Below are 19485 nucleotides of genomic sequence, written 5' to 3'. Positions count from 1 at the left end.
TAGATTTGTGCAGTGATCTGGCTTCATATGCACATTGTCATAATCATACACAATCAGAAGCAGCTGTGCAAGTCTTGGCTAACTGAAGTTTAATTATTGGAATAACTGAACATGCTGCTAACATCACAAACTGAATAATAGATGATTATGTACTTTGATTTGGCGAGGATAGGATTCTGTGTCAGGACCAAATAAAATACTATATAAAGGGGAAATTCACCAAACTACTTTTATATATAAGCAAAATAATACAAATAAATATTCTTCAAGAATTTAGCAAAATATAAATATTTAGGGCACAATATATAAGCATTTTGGCATTTTCCTAGCTGAATCCACCCTGGTGTCACCCGACTGTATGCCCCTGTGGGTATCGACCTTTGACTCCTACAGTGTGGTGCTTGGTTAGTGGTTCAGTATTTAATTGCTTACCTGTCAGCAGTATCTGCAGATGCCGACGGTGGCTTGGAGTAAAATAACACTGGATAAATAAACAAATATATATATATATATATATATATATATATATATATATATATATATATATATATATATATATATATATATATATATCCTTCTTTGTAGTTGCCCCCTGGCATGATTCAGCTGAGAGATGAAGTCTAAAAATGCATCAGCTCGCATTTACAGTGCTATTACAGCAGGTAGGAGCCTCTCAGAGCGGTAGTAAGTGGCTCAGTCCACCAAGGACAACTGTATCTGCACGCATAGCGGAGAATAAGTGTAGCTCGAACAGCTTCAGTGAAGGTGTGAAAACAGTCGGTCATTTCGCTTCCGTAGCCGGAATAGGCAAATGATGCCTCCGTGTGACGTCACAGCGTGTCTCTACAGTTGTAAACATCGCTGTCAGCAGTGACACACTGTACCACCACGGATTGCACAACGAGACGCAAAGACGACATTTATTATTATTATTATTATTATTATTATTGTTTGCTGTTGTTCCCCTTTAAATGTTGCGATTAAGTGTTTCTGGAAATTGCTGGAAGAGTGCAGTGATTCTCTCCAAGTCTTTTATCTTTTAAAGGGGAACGCCTTCAAAAAAATCCACATCATTCAATTTTTGAGATGTAAACGAAGTCATTCGGAGTGATTTGTTGTGAAATTAGAGAAACTAACCGAGTCAGAAGTGTTCACAGTGATGGTGATAGGAACCAGACGTCCACCTCTATAAGCTCCCACACAGCAAGTTACTCGAAATGGTTATTAGTACATTGCATGTCTGAGACGCTGTGTTAGGATAGTGTTGAGATCAGGTTGTGTCTTCCATTCTATTTAAATCTTTCGGTTTTAATCCATTCATGGCAGGCAGTTGTGAGGCAAAATAGTCCCTAAAGAAATCTATGGGTATTTTACCATCATCAACATTACACATAAAAACTCAGGAGCCTCGTGTAGGTTCACTGTTGGTTTCGGATAGTAAATAAAAAGGCCACATTTGTGCAGCAGACAGCGACCCCCGGTTCCTGTCGCCACCACTGTAAAGAAATCTGAGTTTCTACAGCGCACATTTTCACGTCAACCCATTCTTAATGTTTACATCTCAAGGACTGAATTTTGAAAAATGGGTAAATTTCCAAGGGGGGAAAGGCGCTTGACAAGAGCTCCAGCCTTCTTTGTCATTTTTCTCCTCCCTGCATTCCAGAGAACATGCAGGGATCGTCTTGAAGCGTTTTTCATTCATCTAACTATAAACCTCATTACTCGAGTCCACAAACGCTGCCGTACTGTTTCATTCCCCCCCTTGCTCCATTCCGACGTGCTCCATACCGGGACTTAGCCCCCCTCCTCCGCCGCCCACCCTCAGCCCTCCCTTCCTCTGAGCGCCTGTCAGCACGCGGCCGCAGACAAAACAAGCGAGCGAGGCGAGGCGCGGCCACAATGATCGCGCAAATCGCCAAAGACAATCCCGCGGCCAGCTGTCCCCGAGCCGAAGCGGCGCTGTATCCGGACTCGCCCGCGTCCTCGGCGCCGGAGCACGGGCAGCTCTTCCTCCGCAGGCCCACGCAGACCAGCACGGGCAGCGCCAACCCGGAGGGAGGCAGCACGCAGCCGCTCGTCCCCTCCGCGACGGCCGCCGCTGTCAGCTCGGCCGCCTCGCGCACCATGACGTCGTCGGGCGAGTTCGCGCCCTCCGCCGCCCCTCTCTTCGTGCCGAGCTCGCGCAGGAACCTGCTGTACAAGGTGCTGTGCTTCGTGGTGCTCGCCGTGCAGGGGGCCGCGCTCGACTTCTACCTCATCGCCTTCACCGACCTGTACTGGTGCTCGTGGATCGCCACGGACCTGGTGGTGCTGTCCGGCTGGGCCATCTTCTTCGCCAAGAACAGCCGCAGCAAGCGCGAGCGCGCCTGCGGCTTCCGCCAGAAGGGCTCACTCTTCGGCTGCCGCCTGGGCGAGTTCGCCTTCGCCTACCTGGCCTGGCTCATCTACGTGATCGCGTGCGCGCCCAAGGTCGTGCTCATCCTGGAGACGTCCATCCTGGAGCTGATCGCGCTGCGCGTGCCGCTCGGGGTCACGGGCTTCGAGCTGGCCGTGCTGCTCGCCGCGCCGCTGCTCTTCTGCCTCATCAACTCGGTGGCGGAGGACCCGAACGGTGCCACGCGCCATCACTCGCGCGGCTGCTTCACGGCCACGTGCATGGACGTGCTGGACAGCTTCGCGCTTGTGGAGGCGTTCGTCAAGGGCGAGCTGCCCGCCGACGCGCGCTACCTGAAACACGCGGTGGTGGCGGCGCACGTGGTGGCACTGGCCGTACCTGTCGTGTGGCTCTACGAGCTGACGGCGTCGCGCGCGCGCTGCCGCTGGGCGTGGGCGCGCTTCCTGACCGGCGCGCTGGTCAACGCGCCGCTGCTGGCCATCCGGTGCGTGCTCGTGCTGATGTACCGCGCTCCCGTATCGCTCTTCCTCTTCAAGAACGCCTTCTTCCTCTGCTGCGCGTGCCTCGACTTGGTTGAACAGTGCGTGAACGCGCGCAGCGCGCGGCGGCTGGCGGGCAACGCAGCCCAGGTCTCGCACTGCGTCTCGGAGAACGACATGGGCCCGCACGGCTACGTCAACACGCTGGCGGTCAGCACGCAGCCGTAGAGGCGGCGAGACGTCTACCAGCTCCCTTCTTTTTCTCCAGAGGTCATGGAACATCAGCCTTATGGATGACGTCGCGTTCCAACATCTTCAACAGGTGCTATAACCAAACGACACGAGGTGCCAGCGAAGAACAGCCCCGCCCTATTAACACCACCCACCCCCCTTGCATTTCATCCTTCCATGCCCACCCCCTCACATACAGCCCCTACAGACCATACCCCACCTCTTACACCCACCACACCAGGGGTTTCAAACTCCTGCTCCTAGTGGGCCCAGCTCTGCAGAACTCTTCTGACATTGGTGGCTGGCTTCCCAGACCTAAGAGTAAACCTAGATTATATGAGACATGTCTGGGAAACCAGCCCTTAATGGTGAAACACCAATGATACTGCAGTTTCGGGTGAGACTAGACTTAATCTACGTATGAGAAATCAACTTTATCTCTATCAGCTTCTTCCATCTCAAATGGCTCCGTGCTCCCTATATAGTGTCCTACATAGGAATTAAAACACTTGCTCCTGCACTCAAACATCGCATAATATGACTAATGAATGGCCATTTGAGATTAAGCCACGTGTGCACGATTCCATACTGGACCAAAAGTGCAATTTTAGCTGTAGAAGCCTCAATTTTAAAACTTGCATACTGCAGCATAAAAGAAGGAGGGAGCCATTTGAGATATAGATTCAGAGTTCAGCTCAGGAGGGCTTAGTTCTGGAGATGATGAGCTGAATCAGGTGTGCTTAATGAGGTAGAACCATAGCCAGTTTAATGGTAGCCTGGCCACTTGGTATTTATGCCATTATTAAAAAAAGACTATGAAACGCTAGAGGGCGCCTGCAAATGATTACTCAGTGAATGGAGTGCAGGATGATGTAAAGATGAAAAAAACCTTTCTAGCCATTTTTGTGTGAACATCCTTTCATATTGGAAGGTAGAAGGATGTACTCCTTCTAATAAATAAAAGAAAACTCAGCAATATATTTCTGCATTTCTACAGCAAATAGCAAACTAAAAAGCTCATTGGCTGAACAAAGCAGTTTGCAATCACTGATGTCATGAACATACATTAGACACTGTACACTTGAAGCTCAGAAATATGACAGCAGCATTGAAACCTTTGATTCACACATTAAGCATTTAAAAACTGATTTTACACAACTGCTCCACAGGAACCCATTCGTTTTGGACTTGCTTAGGAGTGCCCTCTAGTGACTGAGAAACCCGGAAGCAATTATTAGGTGGTAGTTTTTCCTCCCATGAAATTTCCTGGTAGAACCCTAAACTCTAAAATGCTGCAGCCCACCAGATCTGGAGTCTGACACATGTCCTGCATGTTCCCTTCTGTATCCAAACCCACCCTCTACATACCCCACTCTCCACATCACCCTACTAAAGGGCAGTGTTTACAAATGGCAGAGAGTAGCAATTGCATTTTATTAGCATTGTGACAAAATGAGAAAAACAGAGTCAGGTGTCCATTAAAGTTGATCTTGGATTAGATTTGCTCAAGCAATTACGTTGATTCTAATCTGATGGGTGGTTGCTACGTCCATTGCACTGATATATGGAGAGCTGTTTTCTGACAAGAAGCATGCAGACAGCAAAATCCTCCATTGACATTTTTAAATATTGGACAACAGCATGATGCCAAGAAGAGGCTGGTGAAATGCCATCAAGTACTGCTATTCCTTTTACTTCAGCTGTATTACCTCACAGCCAGCATACACTGTTAATGTCAACTGTAATGTGATCAAAGCTAATAACAGAGCATCCAGATAATGGATTATGTGATGGATGTGACATTATTCTGCCATACACTTTATTGTGAAATGCTGCCACTGACCCCAACCCCCATACACCCCTAACCTACCCACTCCATTTCTCCCCTTCTGTACCAAAATCCATCCTCTACATCCCCACATTTCTCCTGCCGGAGCCCCTACTTCCCACTAACTCACCAGCTCATCTTCGTGAACAATTCTTTGCTCATTAGTGCAGTTTTTTTTTATTTGCACTTGTATTGTGAGGCACTTTAATTAATGGTGTGAGAACCAAATTGTTACAGATGTGCTGTATGGAAAAGCCAGTGCTTTATTTGCTAGGCCTACATTGAAAATGTCTAACATTTCAAACATTTTCTACTAAATGTGAGGTAAAGTCTCCCAGTCATTGACATGTCGGACACATCGTCTGTGGATGTATTTTTAAAATGCACTTATCAAAGGTGTACCTTGTGCCCTGCTAGACTCGGTGTGTGTTCCAGATAGTGACCGTTTTGTATTGTTTACTCTGTTCCAATTTGAAAGGAATGCAAAGGGTGGTACTTGTGAATGAAACAAAAATGCATTAAGGTGTACGATACGGGCTTGTGATGATTGCTATTACCTTTAGCGATAAACACTGCTACTTTGTGAATAGCGCTACCTACCTAGGAAAGATGTAATCCGTCTTTTGAACTTATGCTCCTCTAACAGTGGCCTCGACGGGCTGTATTACAGTAGTGGCATCTCATCAGTCTCTACCCAGAACTAGGCTACCTCTCTATACACGATCCTACTGCTCATTTTTCAAGCCACGAGCCAGCTGATTTATCGGTTCTGTTTCCGATCCATCATTCATTTCAGCAGATGAAGGCTATTTAGGCTACCGCAGTAACACAGCTCTGTGTGCAGGAAAGCAGATCAATGGAATGTAAGTAGTTACAGTATAAATTTGCCTGTGCATGCAAAAAAAATGTATCTAGCTCAGAACTTGGATAAACAGAGTCAGGGTTCAAGCTGTACCATAGTAGGTCAGTCACAGGAAGCAAGGAAAGAAATGTAAGCAAATCTCACTCGAATGGAAAACCCCTTCTTTTGTAACTCTTCAGTTTTACATAATTGCACTTGTCTAACAGGCAGTGTTTCAAACCAGGGTGCTTTCAAAACCTGTCTGGTTGGTACAGCTCCAAATAAGTTGTGGTGATATATCAACGCTGTCATGATAAAACCTTGTAACTCCATTTTTTTGTACGCCATTTGAAAATGCCAGCTGCCCTTTACGTTATGTGAACAATTCAGGACGAACTGACCAACAGAAAAAGTCAAACTTGGAATAAATTCTTATGTTAACCTATAAATGATTTGTCCTGTAAAGTTACCAAGGAGGTGCAAGGTTTTGTTACAAACAGCGACAATAAAATGGATGATGAAGGCAGATTGTTAGACCAGTCACAAACTACTGTGCATCTTAACTCCGTCATCATTCACACTTTCAGATTAGAGAAGGAGGGGATGGGGAGTTATATATGCAGGCCGAAAGTGCATTAACAAAAGTGGGATTTTTGTGCCTCACCGTGCAATATGAATATGTTTAAAATACTAATTTATTAAACATGTATATCAGAAGTTTACTTGTGGGCATATGAACTTTTCATTCTGTGTCTATCTGCAGTGCATACACCTTCAAATGTTTTACAGAAGACTCTGCCACAAGGGCTTTAAATTACTCAGTTTATTTACATTATGTTTGTACGAGACATTTTTTGCACTATTAAAATCCTGGCATCTTCTTGTTGAAAGAGAAATGGCAAAATATGCCAAAGCTTAAAGGGGAATTCCACAGATTTCTGTGTAATTAAGAATGGTTTGATGTAAAACGTGCTTAATCAGAGTTGATCACAGAGGTGGTGATGGGAACGAGATGTCTGATAAATGGAATGCTTTTCTAAAAGCTCTCTCACAGAAAGATATAACTAGAGAGGTTGCGAATACACTGCCAGATGTCTGAGATACTGTTTTAAGATTTGATTATGGCCTGAATCATATTAGCCATTTATTTATTGGGTACAGTAGGAGCATCATTATAAAACATATTTTTTCAGAATTACTACTGTTCTACCATTATTAATATTATGTGTATTATCATTGGAGATGTGTAGGTTCATATTGGATGGTAAATTAAATGGCTATTTGCATTGTAAGCATCACACCCTTAGTTCCTGTCAACACCACTGTAAAGAAATCTGAGTCCGTTTTCTCTACGATGAATTTCAGATTAAACCTCTCTGAATGACATTGTTCATATTGACATTAAATTGCGTCAAAAATTGGGCAAAACGTTGGAATTCTTCTTTAAACCTGGAATGAGGGAAAGGTATTCTTCTCTTTTCTTTTTCAGACTTCTACAGTAAATTCCAGTAAAAAAAAAAGCACACAACAAAGACAACCAAAGAATGCTGCTTTTGAGTTATGTTATTAGGAATGTACATTCAAAGGCCCATGTGATGAACACCTTATTCTTCCAGACCTACATAAATCTAACTACATGAAGAGTAAAAACTACTGACCTACTTATACATTTGCTTTTACATGAAAAGGTAATTATCTATTATTTACAGAGGAATACATGCAATAGGACAGAAATGAACATTGTGTACATTAAAACTTGTGTGTTCCTTGTGATGAAAAATGAGTTCCCAAAATAAACTTTGTGCTGTGTCCATATAACCAAATCAGTGTACAATATTTTATGTAAAAATGATAAATGAAAGATGTACAGTTTATAACCATCTATATGTCATTAAGTATGCTGATAACATGTTACATTAAAATATGTTCCATATATATTTTTGTTTTGCCACAAGTTTCTATGAACATTTCATTTACTGATTGTAAAAGAATACAGAATCAAGCTATGAAGAGCATCCAGCTGAGGTAATGAACAACACTTCCATTTTTGGTGATGAACAGCAATAACAGTCACTTGCATTAGTCCTAATCAAGAACCTGCATTCACAGATGTAAGATTATGGGAAAGGAGGCATGCTATATTGGTGTGGAAACCTTTCTGTGGAAACCTATGAAAAAAAGAGTTACTTTGTATTCCAGTGGACAACAATAGCTACAGTTATATCATCGCTGTCTTATCAAAACCTCATAACTCTGTTCTTTTGTACACAAGGCCAGCTGCCTATAAATAGTGTGAATATTTTATGGATATTTAAAGAGGAACAGGCTAAACTGATGTATAATTAATCTCAGTATGTTGATGAACATTCAAGTTAAGACTGTAAAATTACCATTTTGGGGACACTGGATTTTGCTACACCAGCGATGATATGCATATTGGGACTTTAATGTACTATACTGCTGTTGAGAGTATCGCTGAATGCTGTGCATACTATATGTAACTTATGGCTTTCACAAAAATATATTGAGAGTAGCACTCACACATATGCTTTCAGAAAACAAAGGTACTTATCTGTCGCTGGGATGACACACCTTCAGGACCTTTACTTAGGTAACTGTATATTTCGCCGTTATTATAATTATATATATATATATATATATATATATATATATATATATAATATATATATATATATATATATATATATATATATATATATATTCTTTCATTGACTCCATACAATCTGTCTCAACTTCAGTATGTTTATTTTATCCTTCTATTCTAAAATGTGGGAACATAAATGCAATATACTTTAAAAACTCATTTAAGGTACACAACTTTAATTTAAAGGAGGTTTCCACCAATATTTCTACATAATTCTATCATTCAATTCAAACAAAACAACTCAGAGTGGTTTGATATGCAGTGGTTCCTTGTAGAGAAATTTAAATTAGATTTCTATACAGTTGTGGTGATAGTAACTACAAGTTGTGACGCCTACAACACAAATTCATATTCATTAACATTTCATATAATGCCAGCATATTAGTGTAAACCCACCGTTCATAACCTTTTTATGTAAAAACGTACTGTAATGGAGCTTTTTGAGGTGTTAAACACTTCAGACATCTGGTTCCCATCACCGCCACTGTTAATAATTATCTCAATTTCTCTAGAACGGAGCATTTCATATCAAGCCTCTCTGACTGCCTTTGTTTATATCACATGTCATGATCCAGTGCTTGCAGGCCTAAATGCTGCATGCTTCAGTACACTCGTCATTAAATGCGCCTGATTCAGCTCATCAGCTAATTACCAAACCTTCCTGAACTGAATTCAGAGCATTAAGTGAGGGTCAACACTAATCTCTGCAGCACCTAGGCCCGGAATGTCTCCAGTTTGATATGCTTGGTTTACATCTTAACCATGTAATATGGACAAATGTTGAAACATCAGTGAAACTCCCCTTTAAGACAATTGTTGAACTTCTGAGGGTGTATTTACATTGTACCTTGAGCAAAAATGTTCCCATACAATGCATTATTTTCTGATAAGGGCCCCAAGTGTCTATCATATCTTACAATGACAAGTACATCAGCTGTCCATCGTCTCTGTGCAGAAGCCAGATGAGATGGGACTGTTTATGTAGAGAATTTCTTGTAACTTGGCCAGAGCAGCAAGGGGGGATGGATGAGTTTCTTCCCTTACAAAAGAGCCTCTGGAACTGTATCCCTGATCTGACCATCTAGACTGTCTCTTTCCCGAAGCCTCTTCCATCTCACTTTCCTCCACCTCCTCTGGCTGGTTGTGATCGTCCATTGAGGGTGGAGGAGCTAGCACCTCGCAGGATGCCAGGGAAAGCTGAAGCTGCATCAGTTGCTGGAGGGCATCCACATCTTCCACAGAGCAGTTGTCTGCTTGTGATTCCCCCTTTGCAAACACATAATTTCTGTTGGACAGTAAAGGTTCCTGTAGTGCAGGTTCAGCCAAGATGCAGGGTTGACTCTCTAAGACAGGAAGGTACACATCAGCTGGGAATATGGCAGGTTCCACAGATGGAAAGGGGGAACAAACTTGACTGTGCGCTGATTGGATACCCAGCACAGGTGGTTCTACAAAGTCTAGGTTCAGAAGGGGTATTTCAGGAGTACATATACTTTCAGTCATTTCCACTTTGTGCATCTCAACCCCGTGCTCAAAGACAGGGGGTCCGCTGTTGAGCACAGGCTCACACGTAAGGATCGGCAGGGTGCACTGATCAAGAAAAGGGTTGCTTGCCACGGCCAGCTCCTCGTCTTCACTGTCAAGGCACTCTTTCTCAAACCAGTCTGGATTCTCCAGTTGGTAGGCTTGGAAGACTTCTATTGCATCCCTCAAGGCTTTGCCTGATGGGCAGTTGAAGTACTCATCAATGCCAATGCCTTTGATGGTGTGTATCTTCCCTCGCTGATACTTCTCCAGATCCAGTATTCGGAAGTAAAGCTCTTCGAAGTGCTTCATAAGCTTGTACTTGACCGCCAAGTCAAACATGGACGGAACATCATGCTCCCCGCTTACATCCTCGAAGTATGCCACCACATACTTGCCGTATGAGGCAGGGCGTTGCATATCGGGGGTAATAAGTTGCAAGGCGAGGGTCAGCATGTCCCCCATTGATGAGAGGACGTCTTCCCGTAAGCGAACTTGGGGTGCCCCACACATGGCCCCCCACTTTGCTTGCACTCCTCTTGAACAAAGGACCAGCACCTTGTTGGAGGTTTGCTCTATCAGTCGCTTCTGTTGTTCGGTCCACGGCAGGCGACCCATGACTCCGATTGAGGTTGTGTCCAGTAGGTCCAGGTAGACCTCTACACCGCATTTGGCCCTCAAGAAGGCAGAGAGCTTTAGTACTATGTCAGTATACTTAGGGTGGTCTCTAGAATAGATGATCAGCACTGAACGCTCAGGAGCTGGAATTGGATGGACCACGCCATTTGTGGGTTTAACAGGTTGTATTTTTTCACCTGTGATGCAATATACAGTACAGGATCAATGTCTGTCACCAATCATGGCAAAATCATAGCAAGAGCAACATGAAACGAAGATGAAATCTTAACTTATTTTAAGCAGTATTGCTAATCCTGTATTGATTTAAGACCATTTAAAGACATTTATTTAAAAGCAAAGTTTCTGAGCTTAAATTGTGTTCAAACATTCTCATTTCATGAAATTTTGTGCAAAGTTTAAGAAAATGAAAAACAAGATTAATGTACTGGTTATTGCTAATTTTAGATTATTGTTATTTTGATATCAGATCAATTTAGTGTTATTTAAATCTAACCACAATGCTATTAACCATAATTACTGATTTTAAAGAAAATACATTTCCAGCTGGAAAGATCTTTTGTAGTTAATAAATACTCTCACCATACTGGCAGATAATTTTGCTTTATTGCATGATTTGGTTTTATTTTTCTTATTTTTTGACACTGATTTTTTTTTGTAGTTAAGGATAGGATTTTTAAATGGCCATTGTTTATTCTGATCTCTTGATTTTCAGGCTACAAATCAGCAAGCTTAGAATTTGTAACTAGTCTCTACATTGTGAATCAATCACTGCATCCGAGCATTTATAATGCTTTTCACATAGTTTTAGATGTTTCAAATGGTGTATTACTGATCAGCCTCTATAGGATCAGGATATAATGTTAGGATGAGACAGTTTAATTTGGCTTCAACAAGTACACATGTGACTAATGTCTCAGGCAGCGTAAAATGTAAGACTCAAAGATATAAATATCTTGGATTGCTTACCCTTCTGCTGCCTCCTGCAGCACAAACAAGCAGCAAAAACAACAAGACCACAGAAGAGGAGAAAGAGAGCAGCAAAAATCAGCCAAATCTTGGGTTCTTTGCAGGGGATGTCTTGCTCTGTTCAGGAACATTAACATAAACTTAATGTATTAAAAAAACACACAATTCTACATTCATAACATTAGATTAGGTGATCCATACTTGGGCATATGTAAAAGCCACGGTTCTTCCGGTGACAGTCATTTCTACACTTCTGAAAGAACGGCTGGATCTAAACAAGCAGACTCGCTTCAATTATTATGTCAACATGTGTGTAATTGGTGGTAAACAATCTATAAATAATCTGGTGCAAACTCTTATACTAACGCACCTGAACGTTGAAATCGCAGCATGTCTGTGGCCAGGCCTCAAGGTTAAATGTAACATTTAGGAATGACTTGTTGTCCTGTGGTGGATGAAGATGTTTTAAGAAGTAGGTTTAATAGAAGTTCAAAAGTACAATGTTTCTGTAATGGAACTACTAGTGATTTTTCTTATTCAATTAATTACATTTTTGCAGGTCACACAAGGATAAGAAGGCAAATACAAATGAAACATTCTTGTAATGTAACTCTGTACCTTGTTGAGGATCGTTTTGATTTGTCCGTCTTCCCCACATTTCACAAAGACATGATATCTTTCAGAAAGCTCTCCTGTGTTGAAGGAAATGAGGAGTGTCCTGCCATCTGGTGCTGTGCGCTCCATGGTAATATTGGGTTGCCAAAACGCTCCTGTGGCACAGAGAGAAAATTAAAATTGCACACAGAGGCACATCAGCAAAAAAACTGGTAAGGCATGCCAATGAATTGTAAAACCATTACACTATAAATACAGTACCATTCAAAACTTTGGACGCACCTATTCATAATTCATTTTTTTTTACTATTTTCCACATTTTAGAGTCATGGCAAAGATAAAATCTACAAAATCTCACACATGGAATCATGCAGTGATAAAAAAAGAGTTAAATCAAAACTATCTTTCATTTAAGACTCTTCAAAGGAGACATTTTTGCCTTGATGACAGGTTTAAACACTCTTGCCCTCATATGCTCAGCGCCTGCCGAGGCATCAGTGTAATTTATATCATTGCTGTTGGAACAAAACTTTGTATTTTCGTAAAAGGAAAATAAATGGTAATGTAACAAAGTAATTTTGGGCCAAGTCTATTTTCAGATCATGTAAAGAGCAGCTAGTGTTTTTAAAGAAAAAAAAAAGTTTCAAGTATAATGGTGTGAGTTTTTGATTTGACAGTGATATTTGCCTTAAAAAGCATACAAAACTAAAAAATCTCTACTTTTTTTACCTCATTAGTTCATGTTCCTGAACACAATGCATTATGCCATATTATTCAAAAGGTAAATAATGACTTTTGGCTGCCTATGAAACAGCGTAGGATTTTTGATGACATCACTATGCACCAGCATGTGGGAAAACATAACAGTAACGATTATTATTATAATATTACTATTATATTATATTTTCTTATGAAAATGACAAATACTAACAACTTGAAAAAAAAATAAAATGTTTTTTTTTTGTTAAATATGCAATGATTTCTAATGTACATGACCAAGTTCTCATTACCACAACACAGTAAGGTTTGATAATAAATCTGTAAATAATGTTTTTTGTCAATTTTCTTTTCATAATCTGTAAGCTGCTATTAAACTAGGTGTTTTAAAGCTAATTATGAAAACAATTTTGCTACTTCATCTCATTAATGCAGAAACACTGATGACATTTTTTTTTAAACTTGCCATGTAACATTTTGTGGTTCACTTCCTTACTTGTGTGTGTGTGTGTGTGTGTGTGTGTGTGTGTGTGTGTGTGTGTGTGTGTGTGTGTGTGTGCGTGCTTTTTTTCTGAGGATGAATAACATTTCTGTATTACTCTCACCTGTGTCAGTGCAGACTTTGGTCCACTTCATGGGAGGCTTACTGCAATCTGTAGTTATGGATACAAATTATAACAGCAGTCCCAAATGAAACACTGTTATCTGTAATGTGTGCCAATGCGAAGGTCAGATATTCATGGTTAATCTCGTAGAACATTAACTCTCATTAACTTACTTGGGACAATAATAGTTTTGTTGATGTTGTAGTTGGTGTAGCCTAAATTTGGCTTGGGGAGGTTGGCAACAGACACAAAGTATGTGAAGCCCGGGTCAACAACCATTCGATCCACAGACAAAGACCACTGAAATGAAAACATCACAACCAACATTAACAAAAGATGTCTACCATAAAAGCCATAAAAGACAGGGGTTCTTTTTGTTATTTTATATCTCACCTGTTCACCTTTGGGATTCCTCATACCCGGAAGCTGCTGGAGAAACGTGTAATGGATACAAAAGTGTTCACTAGTGTCTACCTTTGCCACTTGAAACTCAGCTCCTTTCAAATCTCGAATGCTCCCTGTAAAAAACAAACATATACTTTGCCTGTAATTCCTACTTTAAACTCCAAACATAACTCCATGTTGTCAATTTAAGATTTACCATTTAAGATCAGTAACCAATCACAATAAGGAAAAACACAACAGAGCTTGTTCTGAGTGGTCTAAAGGGATGGAATTTGGTGTAGCTGTACCTTAGATTAATGTCTAACAGAATCCAATCGAACAGTTTTGTAGGCACATACACTCTCAGAAATAAAGGTAATAAACTGTCACTGGGGCAGGACCCCTCCTGTTACTGGGGTGGTACCCTCAAGGGTACATCTCAGTACCTTTAATCAGGGAACATTATTGTACTGTAATCCATTGAAATTATATTTTCATATTTGTATTGACTCTACACACTCCAACTTTTCCACTGGGAGAAGTACATATACCTTATTGAAGGGACACAATTGGACCTTAAAACCACTGTTGTGCCTTTGAGAGTACATTTACATTGTTTGTACCTTGAACAAAAAATATTCCTGTGTTCCAGGTATGGATATGAATGGGTTAAATGTACAGCTCATATAGAATTGAAGCCAAATGTATATATGAAACAATAACAAACTGTACATGAATATCCTTCATATGCATTTTAAAATACCATAATCATTTGCCCTCTGAATTCTACTTACTTAATATAACTTATTAATGAACTTAATATACCAGCATTACTAAGTGTATGTGTTGGATCAGTGCTTATCTATGCAGTTCCTAAAGGCTATATTGTCTGGAACTGAGTGTGAGAATAAAGCATAGCAAAATAGGCCATATTAGTCAGAGCTGAAGAGAAAAGGGTCATTATCGTCAGTACAATGAAATAGGGAACGTATTATCAGAAATGTAGATGATAACTAACTATTTTGGTCTCATTTGTCAAGTCAAGCAGAGTCATGTCAATATAAACATTTTAATACTTACCATCGTCCATCACTTTCCATTGGGCCACAATCACTGGCACCAAGGCCCCATTCTCGTCCATCCTGATGTCCCAGTGCACCTTCAGGTCCACCGGCGCAGTGGGAGTGTAATCCTGCTGTTCCATCCATTCTTTGTAGAAGCATTTATCTGAAGGAGGCAATGAACTCTTTAATATTATGACTCATTCTGTTACAGTCAAACTCATTTTGTCTGTTCTGCTGTGTTGTGAACATACATACAAACATACATACATACATACATACATACATACTAATACTTACTAATCTCAGCTGTACACACCACCTCCTGGAAAGAAAGAGCAAAATGAAGCTTTTTAATGGCATCTTTCCTTTAAAGCATTCCAATTCTTCCTTCTTTTTTGAAGGCCCATTGAGGGATAAACATTGCACATTACCATAAATCATATGGCATCAGACCATACCTTTTCTACACACATAATACATACATAAAAGCATGATATCCTCAGCACAATATGTGGTAGTATTGCAGTTCAAAAACAGCAATAAATTTCATAATGTAAATTGTTCTTAGAAGGTATTTAAATGAATGCTATGGTTATATATTGTCACTGTCAAACAAAAAACTTGAATCTATATTTTTAAATTTTTATTTTTCTACATTATTTGGTCAGAGCAGCTGTCCACTACATCATGTCAACATCTTATGATGAACAGACCAATAGAAATGGTTCATAATTACCAGGAAAAACCAGTCAAAAAAATATCATCGCACCGACTTTAAATTAAAAGTGAAGAACGCTTTTGCTTTCTCCTCTATGTGTTTAATATAGAACCAACAAAGAAATAGCTCTTTGTAAGGTTAAACAGTTCTTTAAAGTTCTATATGTTTTTTTGAAAGAACATTTAGAAAATGAAAATTGTATAGCACCAAAACAGTTCAAGAACTTTTTTGGTACTATATAGAACCCTTTTTGCTAAGGGATATATCATAACTCACATCATTGCTATGAGCTATATCATAACGAGCAATGTGCACCTCCTGTACTGTGTCGGAATTTTTTAAAGAGTGTACATATGAATTTACAGTAGGTGAATAAATAATTGTACAAATTTAGCTAAAATCTTTAAAAATAATGAACAAATACATTCGTTTTCACCTTCCTGTAAATGAAGCTACTCGTAACTGAAGCATTTTCTAAAAATTGCTCTATACCACAAAGGTTCTAAGACTTGTAACAATGACAACAAAACCTCTTTTTGGCACTAAAAAGAAACACCACCTTCACTAAAACCACTTTTAGTGTACAGTCAACTTCAACAGGGGGAACAGGTACACAAGAAAACACGGTTCTTCAAGGGCTCTTTAGTAAAGGGAAAGGTTCTATATAGAACCATGAGTGGTTCTTGGTGAAATGGTTCTTCAGACTGACAGTGTTGTATATGGTTGTATACAGAACCTTTTTCAAACCAGTTCAGTACAGCACCAAAACAAGCCTGGCATCATAACAACAGCAGAACCCTTTTCAGCACCGCGTACAACACATTTTCTACCAATCTGAAGAACCACTTCACCAAGAATCATTCCTGGATGAAATGGTTCTATATAGAACTCACGGTACTAATATCGTCTTTCCTAAAGAACCATTGAAGAACCACCTGGTTTAAGAGTGCAGGGTAAACGGTAGCTATTTTGGAATAATTTATTGAACCTGAAAGGTGGTCAGAGGAAGATTTAACATCAAAAGTGGTGAAAAAATTCCCCGGACTTTCTCAGCGTTTCCCCAGCTGAGTTTCCTGAAAGGTTAGCTTAGCCTACTTACCTCGACTGCACAGCTCAGAGAGGAGGCGTTTAAAACGCGAAGACATGAGGCTTCAGACAGAAAGACGAGCAAAAAAACCGCTTTCCACCACACAAAACTCATGATGTTGACATACTAACAGAGTAACTAGTGTAGCCTGAACTATTCTCGCCTTATTTTTCCACGTTGTTGTTGTGAAGCAGCGCTCGAGTGTGGTGTCCTGGTGTTTCTGCGCGAGACAAAATGATCTAAACTTCCTGGACTTTATGCAAATGCCGAAGCGCGCGGAGCACCTGCCTTACTGGAAAGACCTGCCTACGCTTTCTGCGAACCGCGGGCGGCGAAGATGAAAGCAGGCGAAACGGCGCTGACGTCGGTCAGGCTTACCTGCTGCGCTTCTGTTAAACAGTCCAAAAGTGTGTGGACACCTGCTTAGCCAGCGTTTCTCCTGAGCACAAGTGTGTCAGTGAAGTGTCTAACGCCACTTTGCTGCAGTTACAGCCCCTGAGAAGGCTTTACCTTTACCCTATGTTGGAACATTGCTGTGAGGATTTGATTGAGCATTATTGAGTTCAGCTACTGATGTTAGATGATCAGATCTGGATCAGTCCAGCTCATCCTCAAGGTACTGAATGGAGCTCCGTCACTCCAGACAACGCAGTTCAACTGCTCCACAACCCAAAGCTGGGGGGGCTTATAGCCCTTTGGCCGACACCTAGGGTCGTATGTAGCTGGGCCAGGGTTTTCTATTGGTCATTGCTTTTCTATGGAGATAATACAAGCTGTGAGTGCATAATTGAACGCCAGTATCATCAACGATGGGAGCTGCTGCAAGTGTCTGGATGCTTTTGGACATATAGTGCAACCTGCTCAGGGGGATCAGATTTGAATATTTATCGGCTTATCATGAAAGAATGATGTTGAGGTTGATTGTATTAATAATGCGTCTATAGCTGCAACAGCGCATAATAGATCACCTTTGTGGTTAGATGACCTGTGTGATCAATCATTGCCCAGGTGATTAGGCTGATTAACTCTGGTTTACGCTTCTTTTACTGTCCACAAGAGGGCAGCATTTCATCGAAATGTTTATGCCTATACAGCGCTTTGTGCAATGAGATAATAGCAGTAAGATAATAGCACAGATCAACTCCACATTATTATAGTTGCGCATTGCTTTGCATATAATGTTATCCGATTTATATTCTTCTTCTTCTTCTTTTGTTTATTTTTCTGCCGGATTTTTGTCCCGTAACTAGTCCCACAGTTTTCGAGACATCGACACCATTCCAACTCCAGGTTGTCCGGCCGATTGTGTGATGCGTGCTTGTATACAGCTTTTTGATCGGATGCACGGATTCCGAACAGCAGCCAAAAATGTGGGAATTTTCGTCCCATTGAAAATGAATGGGGAGGCTGTTGGCAGACTGCCAGACATGATGTCACAATGGCCTGCTCTCTCACACAACACCTACGCACAGAGCTCAATGTCTCACCAACTCCCAGCCTGATTCTCAGCAGCTCTGTGAAGGGTTAACTGCTTTTAAGGTGGAACTGCACCAAAATAGCGCAGAGGTTTAAGGTGGAACTTAAATTTTAGGTGGAACTAGCATAACAATACATTTAAGGTGGAACTTCAAATAGCATAGCGCTATGTTTGAGGTGGAACGGTTATTAACATTTTACTAACTTTAAGGTGAAACCTCAATTAACATAGCAAAAAATTGCTATGGTGGAACTGCTATTAACATAGCACTAAATATGGCACAATATTTAGGGTGGAACCTTTTTAAGGAGGCACAAAACTTAATGTGGAACTTCAGTTCACATAGCACAAAATTAAAGGAGGAACAGAATTTGTGGTGGAACGTTAATTAACATAGAAACAAATTTAAGGTGGCACAGAACTTAAGGTGGCACAGACTTTAAGGTGGAACTGCAATTAACCTAGCACTAAATTTGAGGTGGCACAGAATTTAGGATGAAACTCTCTTTTAGCTAGCACTAAATTTAAGGTGGAACTTCAGCTAACATATCACAAAATTAAGGGAGGCACAGAATTTAAAATGGAACTTTAATTAACATAGCACTAAATTTAAGGTGGCACAGTGTTTAAGGTGGAACTTTAATTAACATTGCAATAAATTTAAGGTGGCACAGATTTTAAGATGGAACTTTTTGTGAGGTGGTAGAGAACTTAAGGTGGAACTTGAAATAACATTGCACCAAATTTAAGGTGGCACAGTGTTTAAGGTGGAACCTTTTTAAGGAGGCACAGAACTTAAGGTGGAACTGCACATAGGTAGCATTGAATTTTAAGGTGGAACTTCTTTTAAGGTAGCACTGAGTTTACATGGACAATGAATTGGGTGAAAAATTGCATGATAATCTACTGTATTTCTGCTTGCCCAAACGACACTGTTTCGCATACACTACTTCAGGGCAGGCCCCGAAACACAAATTCACTGTTGTTCTGACCTGCACTCATCCGTTTGTTGTTTACTTCCATCCCTCATTTCTCCCATGGACTCCAATTCATTTTTGCCACCATTCAAACTCTATTATTTTTTTTTCCCAACAACCACCAATGTACATGTACTCATTCAGTGCAGGTCTACAAGATAAAATCCACCACGTTACTGACCCGCGCTCTTCTATATGTAGTTTTTTCATCCTTCGTTCCTTGTATCGACTTCCATAGTATCCGCTGCGCAACTATTCTGTGTTTCCTTCAGG

The 19485-nt window shown here is 40.8% G+C and overlaps 2 protein-coding genes across 2 annotated transcripts; one reads left to right on the top strand and one right to left on the bottom strand.

Annotated features, from left to right (window-relative positions):
- The first annotated feature begins 1771 nt into the window (after positions 1-1771).
- tmem121b (transmembrane protein 121B) lies at positions 1772-7608 on the top strand. Its single transcript, XM_017695838.2, has one exon. The coding sequence runs from the start codon at positions 1900-1902 to the stop codon at positions 3100-3102; it is 1203 nt and encodes a 400-aa protein (XP_017551327.1). The 5' UTR covers positions 1772-1899; the 3' UTR covers positions 3103-7608.
- An 895-nt stretch (positions 7609-8503) lies between these two features.
- il17ra1a (interleukin 17 receptor A1a) lies at positions 8504-17066 on the bottom strand. Its single transcript, XM_017695837.2, has 11 exons — positions 16771-17066; positions 15251-15275; positions 14970-15116; positions 13899-14023; positions 13679-13805; positions 13506-13553; positions 12187-12338; positions 11939-12013; positions 11770-11839; positions 11569-11685; positions 8504-10778 (listed from the first exon to the last, which is right to left on the bottom strand). The coding sequence occupies exons 1-11, from the start codon at positions 16870-16872 to the stop codon at positions 9370-9372; spliced, it is 2397 nt and encodes a 798-aa protein (XP_017551326.1). The 5' UTR covers positions 16873-17066; the 3' UTR covers positions 8504-9369.
- Between the last annotated feature and the right edge of the window lie 2419 nt (positions 17067-19485).

Source organism: Pygocentrus nattereri, chromosome 1 (genome assembly GCF_015220715.1).
Source record: "Pygocentrus nattereri isolate fPygNat1 chromosome 1, fPygNat1.pri, whole genome shotgun sequence".
In the NCBI taxonomy this organism is placed as follows: Eukaryota; Metazoa; Chordata; class Actinopteri; order Characiformes; family Serrasalmidae; genus Pygocentrus; species Pygocentrus nattereri.
Note: the sequence above shows the minus strand (reverse complement) of the source record. Positions and strands in the feature narration are given on the sequence as shown.

Coding starts and splice junctions, on each gene's coding strand:
- tmem121b (XM_017695838.2), top strand. CDS start 1,900: ATGATCGCGCAAATCGCCAAAGACAATCCCGCGGCCAGCTGTCCCCGA.
- il17ra1a (XM_017695837.2), bottom strand. CDS start 16,872: ATGAGTTTTGTGTGGTGGAAAGCGGTTTTTTTGCTCGTCTTTCTGTCT. Junction 12,339..13,505: donor CAAAGTCTGCACTGACACAG/GTGAGAGTAATA, acceptor TCTGTGCCACAG/GAGCGTTTTGGCAACCCAAT. Junction 11,840..11,938: donor GCTGCGATTTCAACGTTCAG/GTGCGTTAGTAT, acceptor CTGCTTGTTTAG/ATCCAGCCGTTCTTTCAGAA.